General features: G+C 39.5%; 1 protein-coding gene and 1 non-coding gene across 2 annotated transcripts; one reads left to right on the top strand and one right to left on the bottom strand.

The window, feature by feature from the left end:
• Nucleotides 1-631: 631 nt before the first annotated feature.
• Nucleotides 632-1881, top strand: LOC113433508 (neuropeptide Y receptor type 6-like). The gene has a single exon (XM_026696126.2). The coding sequence runs from the start codon at nucleotides 633-635 to the stop codon at nucleotides 1746-1748; it is 1116 nt and encodes a 371-aa protein (XP_026551911.1). The 5' UTR covers nucleotide 632; the 3' UTR covers nucleotides 1749-1881.
• A 20873-nt stretch (nucleotides 1882-22754) lies between these two features.
• Nucleotides 22755-22842, bottom strand: TRNAS-GCU (transfer RNA serine (anticodon GCU)). Its single transcript has one exon. It is a non-coding gene; the product is annotated as a tRNA-Ser (tRNA).
• Nucleotides 22843-26449: the final 3607 nt, after the last annotated feature.

Below are 26449 nucleotides of genomic sequence, written 5' to 3'. Positions count from 1 at the left end.
CTTCAGCCATTGCAATTTTTCTGCTCACCATTCCATTATCTTTTCTAGATGGAGACATTACTATATCCCACTCATTATTTTCATTCTGTATTACAGTTTCTATAATATTTGCCTGTATCAATGTTTTCTTCCAATACAGAAAGTGAGAAAATATAATTCTGCACTTCGTTTTGCAAAAAGAATCTGGAATCAAATAATTTTACAAGATCAGGAAAAGAGGATAGAAAACACATTTTAAATAATGGCTTATACTTTCCTAAATACACAAATATTAACATGAGCCATGATTGTAAACAAAGCAAAAAATATAAATAATAACTATAGGATCTGCCCAATCTTTTATAGTATAGTAACTCAAAACACAGAGCCAATTTTTGGTTATTGGACTCTAACACATAATGGTTCTTTTTGCTACTACTGATTACTTGCATAAAGTCTCTGTCTAAGTAGGCGCTTTTTGTTTCCTTGTTTTAAGCCAAGTTGGGCTCAGGCAATTCAAACAATATTAAACACCTGAATTTAAAATCTCTTCTCTAAGTCATTTATACTGAAGAGGGGAGAGCTTCTAAAACTATGAAGGTAAAATAAGGATGGATTCACTCTTTATTGTGTTGTGGTTTCACAGGTACTTCATGATGGATAAAACCACTCCAGTACCCAACATGGATCCATCTGTGGCAAACAGCAGTAAGTCACAGTTTGTGTCCTTTGAATCCTGCCAGCCATCTCTCCTTCTATTCCTGTTGCTCGTCATAGCGTATGCTGTGGTCATGCTGGTCGGACTTCTGGGCAACCTTTGCCTAATTGTCATCATCAAAAAACAAAAACAAAGTCAAAATGTGACTACTGTTTTGATTGCCAATCTCTCCATATCTGACATTGTCATTTGCGTCATGTGCATCCCTTTTACTGTTGCCTACACTTGGATGGATTACTGGGTTTTTGGGGAGGCTATGTGTAAAATAACTTCTTTTGCGCAAAGTATGTCTATCTCTGTTTCTACCTTTTCACTTGTGTTAATTGCAGTTGAGAGGCATCAGTTAATCGTGAACCCCCGTGGTTGGAAGCCCAATGTTTCACATGCATTCTGGGGAATTGTCTTCATTTGGGCATTTTCTCTAATAATATCCACTCCCTTCTTGATATTCTATCAAGTGTCTGATGACCCCCTAAAAAATCTCTCTTCCCACAGTGAGAGCTATGTCAGCAAAATGGTTTGCATTGAGGTATGGCCATCCATTGAAGGGCAGCTGGTCTTCACCACCACCATGTTAGTTTTCCAATACTTCCTTCCACTAGGGTTCATTTTCATTTGTTACCTAAAAATATTTGTGTGCCTGCAGAGGAGGTACAGTAAAGTGGATAAGGCAAGGGAGAGTAGGAGCAGACTAAATGAAAGCAGAAGGATTAATGTTATCTTAGTTTCAATTGTTGTGACCTTTGGCGCCTGCTGGTTACCTCTGCACATATTCAACATTGTGTTTGACTGGAATTATGAGACCTTGATGCATTGCCACCATAACGTGGTCTTTACCTTGTGCCATTTGATAGCCATGATCTCCACATGTGTCAATCCTGTCTTTTATGGATTCCTCAACAAGAATTTTCAGAAAGATGCAGTTATTGTGCTTCACAGCCTCAGATGCTTTGAATCTCAAAAGTTGTACGAGAACATTGCCCTTTCAACTCTGAACACTGATTTGTCCAAGGAATCCCTGAAACTCAGCGGCATACCTGAAAACCTCTGAAGCAGGCAACCTTCCAATCATTTCCATATCTTTCCACTGATCTATGTATTGCGTTGCTGAATTCCTCTTGTGGGCAAGTATGGTTTTGGGGTGATGATGACATCAAAAGCCTAGTACTGTTGTGCTAGAAGCAGACAGTGCCTAAAAGATCTTCCAAATGAATAAAGCAAAACTTAATTATTAATCCTAGCAGTTTTAACTCAATTACAAGAGTATCTTTTGGACAAGTGCTGTGTGAAAATTAGTGTTCAGAAAAGGAGGCACCATGTTGCTGGGAAATGATACAGCATTCCTTGTGGTCCATGCCATGCCTCCCATGGGTCTCTTGGACAGCCTCAAACATTTCTTCCAATGAATTAATAGTTTGAGGGGTCCTTGGTGCTCTCTGAGCTTGGTTCCTTTCTTGCAGATGTTTCATTACCCAAACTATGTACCATCATCACTTTAATGCCTTCACAGACATTCTAAAGAAGAGGCTCACCATCATTATTAGACATTCTTGGGTTATGACTGAGATCAGGCTTTTGTTTTCAGTCATATTCGTTTCCAAATGTTGCTGTTTATTTAGATAAGACTGAGGTAGCAGCAACACATACCAGTGCCATAAATACCACCGTGGTATATATTGTGTGTGCCAGGTCCCAGACTTAATTTAACAATTGCATGTTGTTGTCTTGTAGTTAACTGCTAAAGATAAATGCGCCATTATATCTGTACATAGACATGGATCTTTTTACAGGAACCTGTTTTGTAACTAGTATTCTGGTTTTTACTATGGATGCTTCTCACCTTCACTTCTGCTATGACATTTTTCTTTATGGCTCCAAACTTAGATTTAATTTTCTAACTTTCTCTCTTAGTCTGGAGAGGCTTTCAGTTAAAACAAATTAATTCAGGTATCTTCCAGGTTGGCATAGCAGTGCTGAATTTTTGCCTCTAATGAATCCAAAGCGTTGCTAACTTAGCTGTTAATAAAAGAGTTTTAATCTAGAAGAGCAAATCTGTTTCCACCCTGCACTTTGCCAGGTACAGTAAACCTTCTCATATGGGAAAATGGTTTCCAGCACATTCATAGCATGACTTGAAATGTGAGAAATTCATACTGAGAACATTTATACTGTAGCATGCTTGAAAAACTGCTGCTTCCAACCTGATCATGTCTTGATGTAGATTAGAATTTGTAGACAGCACTATTCAAGGCCACTAAGAATTCTGGGAACATATTTGTAGGGTATGATTCAGGGGAAAGCCAATTGATCTAGTGATTAAGGTGCCAGGTTAGAAACCAGGAGACCATGACTTCTAGTCCCACCTGAGGCTCAAAGCTCATTTTGAGTGACATTGGACCAGTCACTGTCTCTCAGTCCTAGGAAGCCAGCAAGGGCAAACCACTTTGAAATCTTGCCAAGAAAATTACAGGGAATTGTCCAGGCAACCCCCAGGAGTCAATGCTGGCTCAAAGGGACATACACACAAACCCAGAGGCACGAATTGAAAAATCTGTTTTAGAATTATACATCTTTTTGATGACAAACTAAAGAGAGAGGTGCATCCCTGAATAGGAGTAGGTATATATCTCCTTCTCCCTCCCTTTCTATTTTAGTTTAAACATTCTAGAGGAGAGAATTGGATCAGGGTAGCAGCCAGGGGCGGGATTCAAATGTTTTAACAACAGGCTCTGTGGGTGTGGCTAGGTGGGCATGGCCATGTAACTGGGTGGTCGTTGCTTCTTCTTCTTCTTTTTTTTTTGCAGGAAACCCTGCATTTTTTTGCCTCCTGGCCCTCAGGGAAGCCTCCTGGGGGGGGGGCATTTTCGTTCCTAGAAGGCTTCTCTGGGGCCCAGGAAGGCAAAAAAACAAAGCATGAGGGACAGTACCCCCACCCGCTTTTCTCCTGGGCCTCAGGGAAGCCTCTTGGGTGAAGCAGTAAGACAGTGAGGAGGATCCTGGCACAGCTGATCATCAGAACAGCTGATCGTCAGGAGGGGGAGGAAAAAAAGAAATACCTTAAGGAGTGACTCAGCGGGGAGAACACAGTCAGCGATGTCGGGCATGCGGTAATGTCACGTATGTTCGATCAGGACTGACTGGGAGGGGAGGGGAGGGGTGGGTGGAGAAGGGTGGGGCCAGCCAGGGGCATGATTTGCCAGTTCTCCGAACTGCGCAGAATCATAACAACCAGTTCTATTGAACTGGTCCGAACTAATAGAATCCCACACCTGCTAGCTGCTCTTCATAGTAGGAAAAGTTCTACTTGCAGCTGCAAAGGGGATGATTTGTAGTAGGGGATAAGCCCAAGGCCACCCCCCATCCTCCCTTTCCATATGTGTAAATTGGCTGGAATGATTTACACTGGCTAATGATTTTTTTAAAAAGCCACTCAGTTATGTTAGGGCACATTATCCTTCAGGATTGAAGTTTGGGAACATCAGTGTTATTCTGAGCTTTATTTTGTAATAAACTTAATTTTTTTCTATAATATTTCAATATATTCATTGACCTGTATTGTTGCTTTTCTGCTAATATGATTAGCAAGATTTTGTTTTGTTTGTTCATATGTTTTAGACTTTGCAGAGTTTATTGCACAAATGCTTGTTATTTACAATACATTAAGGTTATCTTCAAATGACGTATCTTTTGCTGAAGTTTCATACATCCCCTTGAAATTAGGAATGAGAAAAATTCATGAGGAATGATACAGAATGTTAAATTTTGATCCAGGGGGGAAAATTGCAGAATGAATAATATATATATTTGAGATCCAAATAAAATCAGTATTAATATGAGAATCAGCTCTCTGTCTCATTCAACCTTATTTATTAAGAAAACAAGGAGACATCTTTCACTATAATGAGGCAGCAACCATTTTTGTGGCAAAGAATATTAGCATGGAAAATTCCCATTCTCTTTATTTATAGTCATACAACAGCATGAAATATCCATACCTAATTGTGACTAAATATTTCTCTTTACAGTGACTGTTTTATACATAAAGCATTGCAGGACCTTTTGTCAGTCTGATTGTATAGCTTGCTAAACTATGTAATCTGTTATAATGCATGGAAATATATACCTTGAAATGTAATTCATGTAAAATCAAATAAGAATTGCCAAGCATGTAGGCATTCAAACTTTTCATAAAATATGAAACATTAGAAACACTTTTTTCCCCTAGAAATACAGCCAAAATTTCAGTAGGAGCCAGGAAATGTTAGCGACCAAACATTTTATCCCTTTTGAGGATGTGGCAGGGCTTAGATTTATTTATTTTCAATTTGTAAGTGCTAATTCTATACTGTAGCTAGCTCTACTTTTATTTATTAATACAGGAAAGGATGTACCTCAAAACTAACCATTTTGCTACTGAATAGCAGTGGAATACTCTAGAATCTCTGGATGTTCTTCCTAATTTGATCTGGGAAACCATGTGAACAACAGAGTAGCTGGCCAACTCTCTTTTAATCGGTGTATTTTTTTTAAAAAGTCCAAAACTGTCTTAGTCTGATTTGTGCAGGGAGCTAACCAAGGTGCCAAGAAAAAAAAAACTGAAATTAGTTTCCTAGGCAGATATTTTCTTTACAGTGCACACTTGTGTATGTTTACTCAAAAGTAAATACTGCTATGTTCAGTGATCTGGGAAGGAGCCACATGGCAGGCAGACAAGCAGACTGCTCAGTGCTTTTCTGGACGATGCAGCGGCTTTGCCTCAAAGAAACAGCTGCTGTGCATTTACAGTATTTCAGTAACATCGGCTTTTCTGCTTTGGTGAACATTGAGAGTGGCTAACAAAAATTTTAAACACAAACAGTATTTTAAAAAAATTTAAAGACTGATTAAAATTAGCATAGAAGAAATGTCCCCCAGAGCCAATGATTAACAGCTAATGAAAAATATGCACCATTATCTTTTCTCCAATGATGAGAAAAAGAGAGAGATTATAATGTGACTTTTCCAAGAATGGATTCCCTCACCTGGGAGGAACGCAGGATAAGATGATATCATCATGCAAAACCTTTGAGAGCAAGGGAATCTTTAAAGGGGATACTCCCACCACAGGTAGCACCAGATGCCAGTTCAAGACACTTTGTGGGGGAGGCAGCGGGGCACACAGAGGAAGATTTCAAAATCAAGATGTTGTATAATCATACACAAAAGGCACTTTGTATGAACAAATCAGCACAACCCTTCTGCTCAGTTTCTTCATTTTTTTCCCAGTGTGATGGAGTGGGGATGCTTTGTTTGATGCTTCATTTAAGATAAGTGGTCCTTTGAAACTTGCCCCACCATACAGTGGGATTTGCTTCCAATTAAACAAGAAAATTGCATGGGATTTGTCCAAGAATTTGTTTCCCCTCCCACCCCCCATATGTTTCCTGCATGACTACTTGTTCTGAAGTGGAGGTGTTTCAAAAATTGCTTGTGATATGCAGAATGGCAATAACTGGGGATGGGAGGGAGGGAGAAAGGGAGCAATTTAAAGAAAACAGTCCAGGGAACTGGAAGCCTGGAGCTTGAGCTCTACAGAAATACTTACCTGCGTGTTTCAAGAAAGTAAAAAAAAAAAAATTCACAAGGAAGAAGGAGAAATTGGCATCAAGCCTACTCAACCTTGAAAGGGAAGCTTCATTGTTTGCCAGCTCAGAAATAGCTGAGGGCCTTTCTTTGAGAATGATCGATAGCTAGACATTGGGGAAAAATGCATTTGAAGCCAGTTTATTTGGTCAGTAATGACCCCAAAGTGATTTTCCTTTCAGAGGGTATACCCAATCTGTCTGGTGGATGCTGAAAAAAGGATGCTTGACAGATTTCAGATTGCAGGATTTATTTGCTATATATACAGGATATCATTTTGAAGCATTTAATTGTTGTGTTGAGACATAGGAATCAAGGTATACATCAATTTGGTGTTGACAAGCCAACAAGTTATTACAAGAATATTAAAGATTATTCCCCTTCCCTCCTCCCTATGTCAGATTTGAAGTAAGGTTCTAAGCCCTTTAAAATATTTAAGTTTCTCTTTTGTTATGCCAAAATGTCCCAAATAAAACAGAGATCTTCTATCTATAGAGGAGTTGGCTGATTCTACAGGCAAATTGCGCAATCAAGAAGTCTAAGCGCCCTCTTCAGCTTCAAAGGTGGCCCCATGGCACATGGATGAAGTACAGGATCTCCTCTCAGAGATTAGAAAGGCCCCAATCCTGTTGGTCTTTTATAAGGCTGTCTGTGCTCCCGAGCCTGGCATGCTAAATGTGCTAAGGGCTCCATTTCTGGCTTTGCTCTTAACTGGCCACGTAAATACACAGTGTGGGGCCACCTTTGATGCTGATGAGGGCCCTTAGAAGCAGTCGATTTGATTTCTGCTGTGTATATTTATTGTGAATGTTTTTATTGTTTTTTAAAATGTTTTTATTGTTTTAATTTTTGTATAAGTTTTGAATTATAAGCCACCCAGAGTCATTGATTGAGATGGGCAGCTACAGAAATTTAATAAATAAAAAAAATAAAAAATGAAACAGTAAGGTAAATAACTAAAGCACATTTGGAAGCTTACACTGTAGTATAGTGAGATGTAAAGGAGCTAATTTTCTTGCACACAATGAATTCTCAACTCATGTCCTGTGAGGATGAGAAGAGGAAGACCTACTGGTATTTCTACCTTCTCCTCCCTGAGTTCTATTACAAAGACCTCAAAATGTTTGTTAGAACACTTTGAACGGCTTACAGATAAAATTTCTTTTAATTTGGCATGTCTAGATGCCATTTTTGACACTGAGTCAGATTCTTTTTATATAATTAGCCTGAGTGAATTTCAATTCCAGTACTCTATGGCATGGACAAGCTACTTGGAGTCACATGTTCCACCACTTCTCCTTTAGATCCTCATCATGTAAGAATAGTCTGCAACTTAAAGCAACATCACCATGATTGTGTCCTGGGGTGATGCAACTATCTTCTATAGATGGTTTTGGTTTAAAAGCCTATAAATGGATGCCACATGCACATTCCCAAGCTCTCCAGTACAGCTTTTGCTTTCAAATCCAATGTGCTGTCCAGATCTACATCATATCTTCATCTAAGTTTTTTTCTTCAGTCATTGACCTGCACACATTTTTTTCTCATTCCGCAATCCACAGTCTTTTTCATTCCATATGTCATCAAACTTTTAATATTTCCTATTACTGTAGCGTTGTATGGCACTTTGTAAGAAAATACTTTACACTCTGTTCCAGACTGCTTACATTTTCCCTTCTCTGGCATCGGTTTTCCATTTATTCACTCTCTTGGGAGATTATTTTCCAACAGCTTTTCATACAGGGCTTGTCTTTTCTCTTCCTGAAATATTCTGCTTTCATGCTAGTTCCTTTCACTTCTTCATTGTTTCTTCTTTGTCTACTTTTCCCCATGCCTATTTCTCACATTACTGAATAATGCGGTTTGTTCCCACGTTGAGAACTTCTCATGAACCACATATCCTGTACTCATTCTTTCAATCTTTCATCAAATCAGCAAATAAATCTCCCACCTGATTGCTGTGGCTGATTATTTTTCCAGAAAGCATATCAGATATGCAATCTCACCATTGATTTTATTGGATCTAAATGTGTTCATACGTTAGCTGCTGACTGCTTCATTTTATTTTGTGTATTATGGATGTTTAACTGATTTCCTTATGTTGTCATTTTTATTTTGTTTATTATAATGTGGACATTTTACTGTACTGTTTGTATAGGCTGTAAATCACTTAAGGTTTCCTCAGTTGTGACAACTGTAAGTCAGAATTTAAAAATAAATATTCTGAAAACAAACTTGTAGCCTCTATTTTCATATGGTCTCATAACAATCTCAATTAAACTAATTCATATTTCCTGATACACATTTTTAGCCCTTTTGTTCATGGTTAATTTCACATCTTTACTTCAATCCATTCCACAAGATTAGTCTACCTTCATTCAGGTTTTATAGCATTACTATAAATATTATTATTTATAGCAATGATAAACATTTTATCCCATTAAAAAAAAACTTTATCCATATGTTCAAAATCATTTTTTTAAAAAATCCTTGATTTTCATCTGCTTTAAATATGATTATGTGCCACCAAGTTGGGAACAGTTTTTAGCGACCATGTAGATAGATTTCTTCATAATTTTATAATAGACTACATCTTACCTTACAGTATCTTCAACTGACCTGATTGCACGTATATATTTTGAAAACATAATATTGTGATACATATATTGGCTATATCTGCATATTTTCTTGAATTTTTTTATAATTTGCTGCAAGGCAAAAAAAAAGTTACTGTAGTCTCAGTGACATTTTTGCTATTAGATGAGTTTCACACATAGCACATTTTAACAAGTGAAAGAAAGTATCCTGGATTACCAGTCTCACCTGTATCCATACCACATTGATGACACAATACAGGTAGTTATGTCACATTTTCACCAGTGTTTTTACAAGCCCCACCAAAACTCATTTTAAGTCCAAGCATGTTCATACATTAGTATTATCTGTAGTTAGGGGATTCCAAACTAGGAGGAGAAATAATTTAAAAATTATTTGGCAGACCTCATTTTCCAACGGTTCCCCAGTGAAAAATAACCAGAATAGACTGTACCAACCAAGCTGACCCTCTTGATACTAGACCCAAATCTGTCCAGATGAGTGGTTCTTAGCCTTTCTACTAAGACCTTTCTCCCTTTGGCTCAGACCTAGGAATTTTTTAAAAATGATACTTAGGATCTTTCTAGCTAAAATTCAGAAAAATGCAGAACTTCGGAAATCTTAACAAAATCCTGAAACACCACAACTTGTTGGTGTTTCTTGAACATAGAGAAGGTTTTAATGGAAACTTCCCTTTGAAAACCAAAAAGTCAAATGTACAGATATTTTTTTAAAAAAGAAAGTGAGTACAGTTAGCCTAGCTTAACTGGCTACATATTAGTAAAGCTTCTGGATTTGGATACATTTCATTGCAGAGAGGAGGGTTGGAATTGTATCATCTGGGCCTCCTGCTTAGATGTGTATAGGAAAGTTTTTGTTCCTCCTTCCTTCTTTCCTGAGCATTTATCCCCAAACTGTATAGCTTATGAGGGAACAAGGGGAAGCTAAGTTCCCTAGGAATACTGACTATTCCTTTGCTCGGTCAAGGACAGTCTTCCATATAAATATCTTGATTCTAGACAAAAATCATAAATTATTTGAAACCTTTCTAATGATTCTTGGTGGAATTATAAAGGCATAGGCTGTTTTCCACCAGTTTTACCATTGTATGATGGATTACACAGGAGAAGTTCTCTCAATAAACAAAAACTGTTATTCCCCTCCCCCCCCCCCAGATTATATCTAATAGAAACAGTTGTGGTTTTATTTCAAATTTGAATTTCAAGATTTTCTGCTTTGTATTGCTGTATGTATGTCTTTCCATAATTTTTCTTCAACACTGGAAGAAAGACATAAAGTAATTCTAACAATATCAGACTGGAACGTAAGTCTGGAGAATAGGCAGTGTTGGCGAAGCTAGTAGTATATTTACACAGTAGAAGTTTAACCAAATTTAAACAAGAATGTTCTCACACATGCAACACAGCAGGTAGCATTATAAACAGAGATAGAAAGAGAGGTGTGTTCCTGGTCAATCAGATCAAAAAATAAATTTAAAAAAACTGCTAATCTTAAAAGCAGGGTACACAATACATAAAGACCTTTCCTAGCTTCCTTCAAGTATTTATTATAGCTACCCCAGGTACTTCTTTTGTGGTAAGAAGCTTAGAGATCTAACATTCTTGTAACCAAATTCTTTATACTGCACAGTTTGTTGCTAACTGGACATGTCAAATTACTTCAGCCCCATGGTTTGCATGAAGGGTGATGAAATGGTATCACTCAAAAGGTAAGTCAAATTTGCAACCTTTCTCAATATTGTACAGGAACACCATAGAAACTCCACCAGTTCATAAGAGATGAAATTAATCATAATACCAACACAATTGATTATAAGTTTTTGAGTGTCAACCATTGCATTTCACTGAAAATAATTCCAGACAGGTATTCTCAACATTTCTGGAAACCTCTCAACCACCATCTGGTGTAATGGATCTCCTACTTCCTGAAGAGATTGATAGCTCTAATTAATCCTGGTTATGAAGAAGTGATATGTACCCCAAAACAAGGTAATAACTCATCTTTTCCAAGGTCAAAATCAGATTTAAAGGGAAGTTAGCCCTATGAGGTGGCCCATTTTGACCTGAAGAAGCCCATGGCTGTTGTTGGGATCATGAACTCTTATTTTTCATCCTATGGAGAAGATACTAGCAGTTTGGGAAAATCCACCACCACTCTTGTAATGAAATCAAGCATTCAGAGGTGTCATGCAGGTAGGAAGACAATACACTAAGAGCACCCCCAATTTGTCACACCATCTCCTTGTTTTTATTGTGACTTATGCTATCACAACTCATGCCAGCTAATTTTATTTCTTGTGGGCCTGATGGTACAAATCCCAAATTTTCTCAGATGTCTGCCTAAATATGCCAGAGTTTCATTCAGCTATGTCAGTATCTCAGCATGTTATTTTGACACCATAATCTTCATGAAGGCTGTTTTCCCTTTATCTCTCATTTTAGTGTCCCCATGGGAATTTTGGAGGTGATAGCTGTGCTGCAGTATGACTCAAACTAAAGACAAAAGCGCTTATTAAATTATGACTGATAGCTTCAAAGCTATCAGATTCCAGCTGTGGGCAAAAGATATATAAATCAGCCACAGATGTAATCAGTTGTGTGTCTGTACCTGACAGAAAGCAGAAAACAGATGGAAAACAAAGGCAAACCTGAAAGCTTAACCTCTAAAAATAAAATTACTTTTATTTTTAGCCTAACATATGTTGGAGTATTAATAATGTTTGCCTGGGTTGGAAGCCATCTAAGGATTGATATAATTTTGTTGAACTCACTAACTTTCTGAGTTGCTGCAAAACAGCTCTAGAAGTCTTTCCTTCCAGACAAGTTATTTTTTACCAAAACTCCACAAGAACTGCTCCTATCACAAGTGGTACAAGAACAGTAAGGGCTGATCTGCACATTACAATAGATATTGCAATGCAGAGGTGGTATTCAGCACATTCTGACCACTTCTGGAGAACTGTTAGTGGAAATTTTGAGTAGTTTGGAGAACCAGCAAATACTACCTCTGACACGCCCACCAAGCCATGCCCATCAAGCCACGCCCACAGAACTGGTAGCAAAAAAAATTGAATCCCACCACTGTTGCAATGGCAACAGTATGAAAATGGAGTCACTCCAGATATAGCAAAAACTACTTTGGGGACAAAGAAAACAATTCCTGAAAAAGTGTAAAAAGCACAGGAGACATTACATTATTTCCATATAAGTTTCCATTAAACAATCGTTGACTTTAATTTCTGAGGTGCATTTATTATTAAAGGCAATGTAGAGACTTGTTGTAGTTTACTGATAAATTCTTACAGCAAAGCTATATACATATTTTTTTGGAAGAATGCCTCATTGAACAGAATAGGATTTTTTTTTCCAAATACACTCTCACAGGATTATCTCATTAATGTACAATTGTATGGATTCAATAGCAACCTCATTAAGACAACCTCATTAAGCCTTGTCCAGGTTGTTGCTAGCTCAAAAGCACCCCAGTAGTGATAACATAGCTAAATTGTTAATACATTTTTTTCTTTATTGAGACTTATGCAATAATAACTCAAAATAATAGCTGAAGTGACTTCTGATAAATTCCCTTTTACACTTTTTTCCAATTAATTCATATCTGAATTAATCCTTCACATCTGACTGATAGTCATGAATTCTTCTGTTGGACATTTCTAAGCTAGATAATAAAGATAAAATCATCAGGATGCACGGTTTCCTGTTATTTGTTTTTACAACTTTTTCTCCGTTACTGGAAATCTGCTTTAGTAAACACAACATTACTTATTTGCTTAATTAATTCAAAACTCTGGCTATTAAGGTTCTTCTTAGCTCTGGTTTCATTTGATTGATACCACCAGACAAATGAACTCAGAAGCGTTCTATCAAAAACAGAACAGAAGAGAAAAACAGTTGGAAGGGACCTTGGGAGGTCTTCTAATCCAACCCCCTGCTCAAGCAAGAGACCCTATACCATTTCAGACAAACGGTTTTTCTTTTCTTTTTTAAAACAAATTTTATTAATTTTTTAAAAACAATACATAGACAAACAAAACATAAGATATAAAAACATGAGACATCTTTTCTGAAAAACAAATAAAACATCTTGTTTAAAGACAGCATAATTCCAAACTATCGCATTTCCATACAAGCCGAGTTTAATATGCATATTTATCTTATATATTCAACTTCATATCTTTTCCCAACTTCTCTCTATTTCTCCCTTTCCTTCTATTCAATTATATTTCTTTTACCTTGATTTGTATATATTCATTGTATCCATCTGTCTTATTTGCAATTTCATTATTCTTTTCCAACATTCTTCTAGAGTTTTATTAATTCAAACATAGACAAACAAAACATAAAACATAAATACATAAAACTTCTTTTTGGAAAGCGGCTTAACCCCGGGTTACATCTTTTTGTACAGACAGAAATCAAATTCATGCTCACCTAATATACTATTTCATATCTTATTTAACATTCTATATTTTCTATATATTTTCTCTCTTCTATTCGCTCTCTTAATTTTATTTTATTTATTTCATCTCAATTTAGATAATTATACTTGCATCTTTTGTCCGTTCTCTTTCAATTATCTATTTATCTTTTCTTTCTAATACAATATTTCTCCTGTAATCACTGGTTGAAGTATGACAACTTTTTATCTTTCCCTAAATTTAACACTTAAAAATACATACTTTCCATACTGATTCTGCTTAGTACATTCTAAATACTACATTTTAGAATATTGAGATAAAAAAAAAGAAAAATAGGCTTATAATATAGTAAAAACAATGTTCCATAGGAAATTAAATTCTATTGTTAAATCTTAGACATTTTTATATGTTCCCTTTAATATATTATTAACTCATATAATATTTCAGTTTTCTAACTCGATTTCAAATACTAATATCTAGAATACAGTCTTATGTACTTTTGCAGAATCTCTGTTTTTTTAAGATTATATTTTACCCTTTGTCTCTGAAAAAAAACTGTTTTTTAACATCTTGTTTTAAACCTTTATGACTTCTTTTCCCTTTTTCCCTTCCTTTCTTATCAATTCTAGCCTTTTTGCCCCCCCCCCCAATCTCCACTCTTTTAGTCTCCCCTCTCTGTTGTATTTCTTTTTTCTGTTGCTTTCTGAAATTGTATCAATTTTTCACCTTATTTTTTCCTTTCTTGGTGGCTTTTTTAAGTTCTAAATTCTCCATTTTCTTTCCCCGCTTTCTCTTTTCTTCCTCAACTAAGGTTATTTGTCCATTAAAGATGGCTTCTTCTTCTCCATCCCAGCTTTCTTGTTGTTGTATTTCCTGGTAGGTGGAAATCGCCATTTCTAAAAAGTGAAAAATAGATCCAGAAGAACCCTTGCCTTCTTGTTCCTCTTCTTTTAGCTTTTGAAATTCCATTTGCAATTCTTCAACAGATAATGCCTTTTTTTTAAAAAAAAAACAACCCAAATGTTTTTATTCTTTCAAGAAATAGTTCCCAAAAGTCAAAGTCACAAAGCAGTCCAAATTAAAACAAACTATTTCATTAGCACTTTCTTCTTTTTATATTTTCTCTTCCTGGGGTAGAATTCAATTACACAATAATTTTTAGAAGTCTTATTACCATTTATTTCTGGTCTTATAAACTCCAAGCAGTCTCCTCTAGTACAATCTTAAAATAAGTTCTTTACCTCTTCCTTCCCACTTATAGCAAAAAGATTTTAATTTTTAATTCCAATGTTCAGAAAACTTTTATCCCCTTGGCTTTAATTCTCAAGTTTTATTACCTTCTGTGCCCAAGCAGGTTTTTCAGATTTCCATCTGCTATTTCCGTAGGGAAGGAGAATGAGAGAAAATAACTTTCCCTTTCAGACTTTCTTCCACCGCTTTGCAGTCTTCTTGGGAAACAATGTATCATTCAAGAGATTGAATTTCCAGGATATTTAAAGGTTCCACATAGTCCCGGTTCAGCCAAAAACTTTCACTTTCACTTTCACCGACTTCTACCTGCACAATCTTGTCTGGCTGCAGGCTTCTTTGTGGTGGACATTGCTGACCGCCGCTCCACCACCTTGGGAAAAGGGAGTTTAGCTGGCTGGGGAGGGGGTTTGTGATACTCCCAAGCCCCTACCCGGATCTCCCCTGTCTTTGGTTGCCTCTACGGGGCAACCATATCCTCCAAATCCGGCTTGATATGATGCACTTCGGCGGCGAGCGCAGCGGGAACCGCGCACAATTGCAGATTCCTGCCGCCGCCGAAGCCTTGCAAACCGGAAGTCCAACAAACAGTTTTTCTTAAAAATCTCCAGTGATACAGCAGTCGCAACTTCTGAAGTCAAGCCATTCTACTGATTAATTGTTCTCACTGTCAGGAAATGTCTCCTCAGTTCTAAGTTGGTTCCCTCCTTCATTATTTTCCATCCATTGCTTTTTGATTTGCCTTCTGGTGCTTTGGGAAATTGTTTTACCCCCTTTTCTTTGTGGTGGCCCTTCAAATATTGGAACACTGTTATCAGGTCATCCCTGGTCCTTTTCACTAGACTAGATATACGCAATTCCTGTAAACATTCTTCATATGTTTTAGCCTCCACCCTCCTAATCATCTTTGCTGCTCTTCTCCTCACTTTTTCTAGAGTCTCAACATCGCTTTTACCAAAAGATTGTGGTGACCAAAATTGGATGCAGTATTCCAAGTGTGACCTTACTAAGGCATTACAAAGCAGTACTAACACTGCATGTGATCTTGATTCCATCCCTGTTAATGCAGCCTAGGATTGCATTGGCTTTTTTGGTGGCTGCAGTAACTGCTGGTTCATATTTAAGTGACTGTCCACTAGGACTCCAAGATCCCTCTCACAGTTACTGCTATTGAGCTAATTTTCACCAAATATGTACTATACATTTGGTTTTTCTTGCCTAAGAGTAAAATCCTACTTTTCTTGCCATTGAATTTCATTTTGCTAGATAGGGCCCAGATTTCAAGTCTATTGAGATCCATCCGGATCTTGAGCCGATCTTCTGGGGTATTGGTTATTCTTGCTCGTTTGGTATTGTCTGCCAATTTTATGAGTTCCCCTACTTAGTCTCTTATCTAAATTGTTAATGAAGACATTGAAGAGTACTGGGCCTAAAACAGAACCTGAAGGTACCCCACTGCTTATTTCTTTCCATGTAGATGTACTGTAGTTCAATTAAAGACTACCTTTGAGTGCAGTTTGTCAGCCAGTTACAAATCCATTTGGTGGTAATGCTGCCTATCCCACATTTTTCTAGGTTACCAAAGAAGTAGGTTGTGGTCAAATGCCTTACTGAAATACAACTATACTACATCCACAGCATTTCACTGGTCCACTAATTTAATCACTTTGTCAAAGAAATAAGATATGTTTGGCATGATCTGTTTTTGACAAGCACATGTTGGTTTTGATTATAACTTTCCTTGCCTCTAGGGTGTTTGCAGATGTATTACTTGATTATCTTTTCAAGGTTCTTTGTAGGTATTACTGTCAGCCTAATTGGTCCGTGTTTTCCTGATTTGTTTTTCTCCTTTTTTCAAGATGGGAATGACATCAGCTGTTTTCCAGGCTTCTGGTAGTTCCCCAGTGCTCTAGGATCTTTGGAAGATATGGTTCAATGGGTCCAAGATCACATCTGCCAGCTCTTTCAGAATTCTGGGACATAACTCATCATGACATGGTGATTGGAACTCATCTAGAATGGACCAGCTGGCCGGTGGGAAGCACACGTGTATGCACAGCAAAGCTGAGGTTGGGCAACAGCTCGCAAACCCACAGAGAGGGCTCTGCCTGCCACCTCTGGCATGCGTGCCTTAGGTTCGCCATCATACTTCTAGCCTATATAATTGCCAAATGCCATTTCCTTTTCATTGTTTTTATTCCTAATCCTTTCTCCCCAGTCAGAAAGGAAATCCTTTGTAATAATAGGACTATCCTTAGCTGTTAAGAAAAATAAAAATTTTAGTGCTGTAGAGTAGTACTGGTCTACAACTCTTTAAATAGGCTGGCAAGGCCTTTTCTGAACAAAGTGCTTTTCTTGACATTATTATTTTGCAGTTCTGTTCAATATGGCACAAACACCAGAGTCTTAATGGTTAAGATTATGATGCTGATGCAGAGATAACTGACTGCAGGCAGCAAGACATAAGGAATGTCTATGAAATACCTATTTCAGTGACCATACAATATAACCTTCATTTGTAAACGGAACAATTTTCCGAAGTATTAAAAAGCCCGTTTTAAAAGTATTAAAAATAGCATAGTTATTGGTCTATTTTGTGAGACTCACCACCAGTCAGCCCAAGTTATTTTGAAAGCAACAGCATCTTGGAAGAAGGGCTGAGCAGAAACAGAGCTATTATGGGATGTAACAATTAGGGTTATTCCAACAGTGGAATTGGATGATATTTGGTTCTGTTTTGTTTTAATTCTGAATATTTTGTTAATTCTCTCCCTTCATCCTTTTTTCCTCCTTCTTTGTAACAATAGCAGATTTATACATAAATCTTTGCCACAATCCTATAATTGAGATTCAGATTCAGGTACAATCTGAAGATCAAACCAAGGCAGACAAAGCTTATACAATTTTATCCCATGGCTAAACGTAAGTGGAGAAGAAGAGATGCCCACCAGAATACAAATTTAAAATTCGCATCTTTTCTTCCCTTAAAGTGCCTCCTAATTGAAAACTTCAGAGTTCAGGTGGTCATTATGGGGGTCCAGCTTTTTATTAAAATAACAACAGAAGAATATCAGAAAAGACTGACTAGAGAGCAGAGAGGAACAGCCTAAAACAGTTAACAAGCAGATTTCTGAACATATCTGTCACTGGTCACCTGATCTGGCTTCCAATGTAAGAGGTGTCAATGTGTAACAAATGTTACACATCTTGCAGCTGTCGCTGGACCCTGTCAGCTTAAGTTTGGTCATATAAACAGCCTTGTCTTGATCAAGATAACTGAATTCTGTGAACTTTGACAAAGCCACGGCCATGAAAGTGTAAAGACTCTATTGGCATTCCAGTGATATTTATTTAATTATTCCTATTAGGAAATCATTTCTTAGGACCAGATGGCTGATAGACACAGACCATTAGCACAACAGGTCACTGGGACATCCTGGAACTTTTCCTCTCTGAACACAACATTGGCATGCTAGCTCCTTTTCCAGATCTGATGCACAACTTCCAAAAGTGAAACTGCTGATTTCAGAGTCTAGATGAAATGGAGTAATGGCAAGGGACAAAGAATGTTATCTCCTCATTATTTGCTTATTGACCAAGCTGTAAGCTTATGTTTCATCTATACTTTTGTAACAAGGCGATTTTGTTTCTGTTTTATAGGGAGAGTAAAGTATTTTTCAAATGGCTTGCTAAAGATACATTCAAACTACAGTTATGAAAAATCAGACTTCTTTTTCTGCAAGACCCAGATTTAATACTGCCAAAGTGCTGACACTCTAAAATAATGAGTTTTGAGGAACCATTAGACTAGAAATAGAAAAATAAAAACATTTACCAATAGCAAAATAGCATCAATATTGCAGGGGCCTCTGGTGCCAAAAATATGGTGCCACCCTCACCATCCTTTTCTCCTAGACCATCTGATCAATATAATCAGTTCCTGGCCTGGAAACAGGTTGGTAGTTTTTAAATGCCACCAATGGCAGGAAATCAATGCATCGGTCCTACATCAGCCAATTTATTTCCTTGGATGAAACCAGCAACTTTAGTGGGAATGACACTGCAGGACTGTAACAGAGTATTCTTCAATATCTTCATTAATGACTTAGATGAGGGAATAGAAGGGGAGCTTACCAAATTTGCAGATGATACTAAGCTGGCAGGAATAGCTAACACCCAAGAAGATCCAGAGGGATCTTGACAGACTAGAACACTGGGCCATATCAACAAAATGAAATCCAGTGTAGAGAAAAGTAAAGTCCTACACTTAGGCAAGAAAAACCAAAAGTACACATACAGACTGGGTGAAACCAGGCTCAATAGCAGTAACGGTGAGAGGGATCTTGGAGTCTTAGTGGACAACCAGCTAAATATGAGCCAGAAGGGTGCAGCAGCAGCCTAAAAAAGCTAATGCAATCCTAAATTGCATTAACAGAGGGATACAATCGAGATCAAATGAGGTACTAATACCACTCTATAAAGCCTTAGTAAGACCACCCCTAGAGTACTGCATCCAGTTTTAGTCACTACATTATAAAAAAGATGTTGAGACTCTAGAAAAAGTGCAGAGAAGAGCAACCAGGATGATTAGGGGACTGGAGGCTAAAACATATGAAGAACGTTTGCAGGAACTGGGCTTGGCTAGTCTAGTAAAGAGAAGGACCAGAGGAGACATGATAGAAGTCTTCCAGTATTTGAGGGGCTGCCACAGGGAGGAAGGGGTCAAGCTATTTTCTAAAGCGCCTGTAGGCCAGACAAGGAATAATGGATGGAAACTGAACAAGGAGAGATTTAATCTGGAAATAAGGAGAAACTTTCTGACAGTGAGAACAATCAACCAATGGAACAGCTTGCCCTTGGAAGTTGTGGGAGCGCCATCACTTGAGACTTTCAAGGAGAGATTGGACTGCCATTTGTCAGAAATGGTGTAGGGTCTCCTGCTTGGGAGGTGGGTTGGACTAGATAACCTATAAGGTCCCTTCCAACTCTGATTATCTGTTACTTGTTAAGCAAACTGGGTGCCCTTTTGATATGACCTGGTTGAGTGGTGGCTGTGGGGAAAGCGGCAAATCACAATTATGTGACTGCAGAGGAGCAATGTCAGTTAATTCAAATCCCAATCATGCCGGGGCGAACAGTTGTAACTTGAGGAAGGATCATAATACTTCTTTTTTTTCAGTGCCATTGTATCTTCAAACTGTCATTGTACCAAACACAGGTTGAGGATCATCCATATAGCAATAGTGCTTGTATTTATATACCGCTCACAGTGCTTTACAGTCCTCTCTAAGCAGTTTATGAGTTGGGCATATTGCCCCGCCTTCACAAACAATCTTGGTCCTTACTTTATCGATCTCAGAAGGATGGCAGGCAGGGGTGGGATTCAAATTTCTTAGCAACTGGTTCTGTGTGGGTGTGTCCCTAATTTGTGGTGTGGCTTGGTGTCATGCACTGGCTGGGCATGGCTTGTATAAATATAAATGCTTATGTAAATATTGAATGCCTTAAAAAAAAGAGCAACCTTTACCCCCAAATCAGGCAAAGATGCAGGCAGTACTGAGTGGTTTATAAGAATCAGATTCACTCAGAAATCTATCTTCTGCAATCTGCTATCTGAGTCTGTCACATAAAATTTGCCTGGGGCAACTCATTGCAATTAACTCGGCTCTATTCACCATGTGGGGTAAATATTGAATTTTTATTACAAAAAGATAATCTTTACCCAAAATCAGCAAAGCAGGCAGGCTTTTGGATTGAGTTGCTCTACAGAATCACAGATTCATTCAGAGATCTACCTTTCGCAATCTACTGCCTGAGTCTGCACTGAAAACAGAAGCTTCGTCCTAAAGAAGGTTCAGTTTGCTTTTAGATTAGTTAGAAAGCAAGAAATCCAACAATTTTCTGCTTTCTATGTTAATCTAAATCTTCTGGCACAGCAGAACAGCCGATGATCGGGGAAAAAAATAGCAACTTAGCAGGCAAGGTTGATGGCGGCACGCCAGGTAAGGAGTGAGCGGATGGGAGGGCAGGACCAGCCAGTGGCGCGATTTGCCGGTTCGAACTGGGCAGAACATAACAACTGCCCTATAGAACCGGTCCAAACCTGCAGTAGTTCCTACCCTCATGGCAGGTTGAAGTCAACCTGTCAAGACTGACTCGGATTCTATTGTCATCACCTTCAATTCTCCTCGCATCGCCTGACAACAGAAAAACTCCTTGGGGCAGTTGGGAGGCCGAGGGAGCCAAGCTACAGCTGAGTCTGACAAATCACACGCTCCTGTTATGAGACTTTTTCAAACCACAGACTGTTTCTCAAAATACAAAGAATCCATTGGTTTGGTGGACAATGGATGGTAGATGGCCGAAGTGGAATTCTGGCTTACGCCGCTTTCTGTGGGAACCTTTGTGAATTGGCTTTGCTTCTTCCATGCCTATATGGATCTATTGGAAAAAGTTATACTCTTTGGTAAAATTATCTGGTGAGTTGTTGCTTTTTCCCGCGGCACAAGTCAATGAAATCGCTTTATTGGTTAATCCTCGTGAGCTGGTGAGAATCAAAATAAGTTAGCAGTTTGCAGAATTAACTCAAAAACGCAGTTTAACCACCACGCTTTGAGAGCCTTTCATTCTGGCCTCAGCCAGAACAGATTTGTCTTCTTGAAGTTGAGAATGAAGTTGCTGAATCCAGAGAAAACACAAGATGTTTCAGGAGTAGCACAGTTCATCCTACAAGAAACAAAGGTTTGATAGGGATCTGCCTTACCTCCACTTGGCTTCACGGCATTGTGGATAATAAACCCACCCTATGCTTAGTCCCCAATGCTTTCTTCCTGTGTCCTATGGACTTCGTTTTCTAAATATGCTTTCGCACACAAACACCATACGAGGAAGCAAAGCAAAACAGGGAGGAAGAAAAAATGCTGCGGGAGTCCTTTGACTTATGAAACCACAATTGGGACCAGCATTTTTCTGTTACAAGCAAGACATTTTTGTTAAGTGAGCTTTGCCCTATATTATGACCTGAATCGCAGAACCAGAATATAGCTGAAGGACCTTGAGGGCCCTAGTCCATGCCCTGCCCAGCTCAGGAGACCCTATACCAGGTGTTGCACCTGTGGCTCGGAGCCGCATGGCTCTTCCTCCTCTGTTGCGGCTCACACTGTCGCCGGTTGGCTCCACAATTGATAGCTGCTAGATGATAGATGAGGGGAAAGCTGTATAGGAGGTGCACTGCATGGGTGGGAAACCGACCAGCTGTAGAGGAAAAGGATGCTGCACTGGGAAAGACTTATAGTGAACCAGATTTTCGGTCAGCAGAAGAAAAGGGTGCTGTGCTAGAGGTGACTCATGGTGGGGAACCGGATTTTGGTCAACAGAGGTAAAAAGGTGCTGTGCTAGGAGGCATTCTGTATGGTGGGGAACTGGACTTCCAGTCTGCTCCAGAACTGAATGGGGACTTCCCTGTTAAAACTTCGTAGGGTTTCTTGAGAGTTTAAGGTTGCCAACCCTGCCCAATACCATCTGATAGTTTCAGTCTTCTTAAAACCTTTCAGTGATGAAGCAGCCACAACCTTTCTTGCTGTGGCTAGCTATGTAAGAACCATTGTCGTTAACTTAGTAACCAGGGTTGTTAAGTGAATTTGGCTTCTCCATTGATTTGCTTAAAGGAAGGTTGCAAAAGAGACTGTAATGACCCCAGAGTAGTGCAACCATTGCAACAGAGTCAGCTGCCAGCACTTGAATTTTGCTATGTGATAGGGGAATGAAAAACGGCCTGAGTGTGAAAACGGTCCTTGTTTTCAGTGTTGTTGCAATCAACAGTCATTGAAAGGGAATCAAGGTGTCATGCATCATTTCTATAAAAAAAGTGATTTTCAAATATGTGAGACCACTAGGTAGCGAGAGAGAAGTGCCTTGATTGATGGTTTGCTTGTCTGGAGCGCATTAGACACACCAACATCGGAGCGATGGATTCAATCGCAGATCATGATAAAAAGAAACAAGAATATGGAATAACACGTTCTCACAAGGAGCAGAAAATGTTAAAAATAGCGTACATGCTTAGCTTTTCACCCTTCCAATATACAGAGGAAGGTACTTTCACCCTGAAATCCCGCAAGCAGAAGGAAAAAGTGCTGACGAGGGTGGGATTCGAACCCACGCGTGCAGAGCACAATGGATTAGCAGTCCATCACCTTCTCTGGCCACTTTCGGCCACCTCGTCAAGGGGGCAGGCACCCGTGGCCGCCCCGGGTGGGCTCGAACTACCATCCTTCTGGCTACAGCCAGATCGCTGCAACCCATTATGCCCACAGAGACCTGGCACAGGCCTCCATCTCCGGCCTCCCTCCTGCCTCCTGGAGTGACCAGAGCTAAGCTGGCTAGAGGTAATGGAATACCTTGTTCCAAGACCCAGATAGGAAAAGAGAAACCTGGATATAAGTATTGCTTTCTTCAGACAGACTCTCAACAGCTGTGCCAGGTGTAGGGACATCATGCAGTTTAACCTTGTGACCCGGGTTCGAGTCCCACATGCACGTCTCCTTCCACCTTTGATCTTCTAGGAGGCAAACATCACCAGACAAGATTTTTGATCCCGGATCTGCTCACTGGAGAGAAATTGAGCCAGTAGCAGCTGTGGGCAGATGGGACTTCCTCCACATCCCTAAAGTGGTGGGGTGCTACCCTGTAAGTGCTAGATTGATGCAAATGTCAGAATTCTTCCTACAACAGAGTGCCGTGGTTTTCATTTGTGGTCTCCCCACACCAGGAGACCAAAGGAGCTTTGTTTTCAATGATGGCTGCCTTGCTGTTAAAACATGTCCAAGCTCTCTATCTATTTTTCCATACTGTGTCAGCACACCAACCAGTACTGTTTCGCATTGAACATCTCTTAGCTTTGAGCATTCATGTCAATGCTTCTCAATTGTCCTGTTTATTTTATCATAGAAAGCAAAATTAGATTTCAGCAGACCAAAAGCGCACATTATAATAAATGTCAAAGAATGTAATGGCGAACAAGATCTGAGTTTCTGCCGTTGCCGCTGTTGCGCTCTCCTCCTCCTCCTCTCCTCCTGGTGCAACATGTGGTCAATCTTGTAACAAACAGACAATGTTTCTTAGGACCCTTGAGCTCCTGACCGAGGCTGCTTTTGAGCCACCCGTATCTTCTCCAGTCTTGAGGAAGAAGCTCAGGACACGTGGGGTGATTCCTTCCCTTCGGCTTAACAAATGATTTGTTAATAGTTCGCCTTGTTCTTCCTTCTGCAGTCTTGAAGGTTTTAAAAAAATGCAGATGATAAGGAATATTTGCAGAAAAAGGATCGACTAGGTGAGAACGCTAAGTTCTATGATGAAAAGCTGGTGCCGATCACCAACTGACTACCTCGCTCTGAATGCTAGAGCCATCAGCAGGTTTGTCCCCTGGTGGCCTTCGAACCCATCATCCCTTCTGGCACAAACAGACGCGCCAACCATTGCGCCACAGAGACTGGGCACAGCCTCCCCTCTCGGCTCCCTGCACCTGAGTTATCTGCTGGCTGGGGGCCGCCAGACAGCAGTCAGATTCTTGGTCAGCAAGACATGGTGTTCTCCGCTTCATCAGCTGGGACAAGAGAAATCCCGATAGAATGAATGGGAATTCCTTATTGGCTGGAAAAGTGCGAATGACGGCTGAATTTGTCTTGTGCAAACACTTCTTGTATACATAAAAGTACATTACATTTGTCAAGAGTCAAGAACATTAACAGTATACATATAATGATAACACAGGGTACAAATCAACAATCAAACTCATAATAGGAAAATAATCAAATATAAATAGTAATGATGTGCTGTAACAAAGTTGGAAGTAGTCCCAATCTTCACAAGTGGGAGTGGGACAATAGAGGAAGCAAAGACATGCGATTAATAGAAAAGACTTAATAGCTGGAAGGTGTTGAGAGAATTATTTGTTCCTGTAGAAAGATGCCTTCGGGAAGTGTTGTTGTCTCTTAGTTGTTCTGGGTGTGCAGTCTATAGGACTGGGCAAGTAGAGGAAGGAGCTGGAATGCTTTTGTCTCGGGATGTGAGGGGTGTGTAAATATTTTCACAGCCCTTTGACCTGCAGTACAGCAGGTCCCCAATCACCACAGGTACAGTAGTAATAGTTTTTTCTGCAGATTCCATTCATTTCAGAAGTCTGTGTCTGTCCTGTGGTCAGAACCAACCAGATAGCCACAGAGAGGTGGAGACAAACTCATCAATCTTCTGTAGAACTGATCAGCAGTGCCTCGGGCTTTGAGCTTTCTGAGCGCTTTTTAACATTTCACAGCTGATCATGTTTTTGATGTTAGGTGTCCACTTTAGGTCATGTGATATATAGAACCCAGAAATTTGGAAGGTCTCTACTGCTGATACTTCAAAGGTCTGAAAATACAGGTGGTGGCATGGAGTAGCTTCTTTCAAAGTCTACCACCATTTCTCATGGTTTGAGGAAGAGTTCTGATTGTTCCAGCTGGCACCACCAGGTGTGCTGGTGGCAACTCCTGTCTGTATGCGACCGCCAAGAAACTGAATGTGACAACCACTTCATCGTTGTGTCATCAGCAACTTCGTATTTAACAGATGGATCGCTTGAGATGTGTCACGGTATATAGGAGAAGAAAAGTGGAGATAGCATTGGGCCTTGGGGGTCTCGTACATTGGTACAGAAAATAGGTAGACTCTGCTTCAGCTTCACCTGCTGCTTCCTGTCTGTTAGGAAGCTTATGATCCACTCTACTATGTTCAGGCACCTGCCAGTTGGTTTAATTTACCCAGAAGAGTTACCTGAATGATGGTATTGAATGCTGAACCGTTCTGCAAAAAGAGGACCCTATGAGGGAGCTTAACAGGCCAAAGCTAGTGGTGTAGGGCATCATCCAGGGTTTCAACCCTGCAATCTAGTGTTCTAGTCCTGACTGGCGCATGCTTTCCCTCTGTTGTTTTCCAGGATGCCACAGGCAGCATCACAAGATAAAGTTTCATCCCATTCTGTTTTCAATGTAGAGAAAGCTGATGGTGCAATGAGGTACCTCTTGAGACAGACTCTCAACCGCTGTGCCAGTGGTGTAGGGTACTGCTTGTGGTTCCCAATCTTGCGACCCGGGTTCAAGTCTCCTGGCTGGCGACGCCTCCTTTTGCTTCAGGAAGTAGAAGCATCCACTGATGACGTTTATCCCAGATTCTGTTTTAAAGGAGAAGAAGAAAAATGTTTTGATGGCTGGCGTGACATCGCTTTGGTTTTCTCCGCAGGGAAAACGTAGGAACAACTGTGATTTCTTCAGCCCTCCAGGGCTCTCCTCTGTTTTTGGTTTTGGGAGGAGAAACCACAGCTGAGGCCCCAGAATGACTATCAGTGGAAGATGTGACATCTGGAGAGGGATTTGAATCCATGCATAAGCAGAGTATAGGCCTTAGTTGTCAATCAGCTCCCCGATCAGCCATCTTGTTGGCAGGAAAGGTACTCTGCAGGTGTTCCTGGGTGAGTCAAACCACTGACTTTCTGGTCAACCGTGCCAGGACTTCTTGACCCTTTGTGCTCCAGAGATGCGGGATATGACTTCACCTCAGCCTCCTTGGAAGGGCTGGCACCAATCTCTCCCTAGTGGCCCACAGGCGGCTTTGCATCCTCCAAGTTCCTGCAATTCCTTGGTATCATCAACTGCCTTTTTTTAAAAACAAAATTTTAAAGACAAAAACATAAGAACATAAAACCTCTTTCTGAAAGTTATTTGTAATTTTAACAAAGCAACTAAAACATTAGTGCATAGGTAGTTTCTTTATTTAAAGAAGGTAAAGATGTAACTATT

This window comes from Pseudonaja textilis, chromosome 2 (genome assembly GCF_049901715.1).
Source record: "Pseudonaja textilis isolate UNSWEBS1 chromosome 2, rPseTex1.2, whole genome shotgun sequence".
Lineage (NCBI taxonomy): Eukaryota > Metazoa > Chordata > Lepidosauria > Squamata > Elapidae > Pseudonaja > Pseudonaja textilis.
Note: the sequence above shows the minus strand (reverse complement) of the source record. Positions and strands in the feature narration are given on the sequence as shown.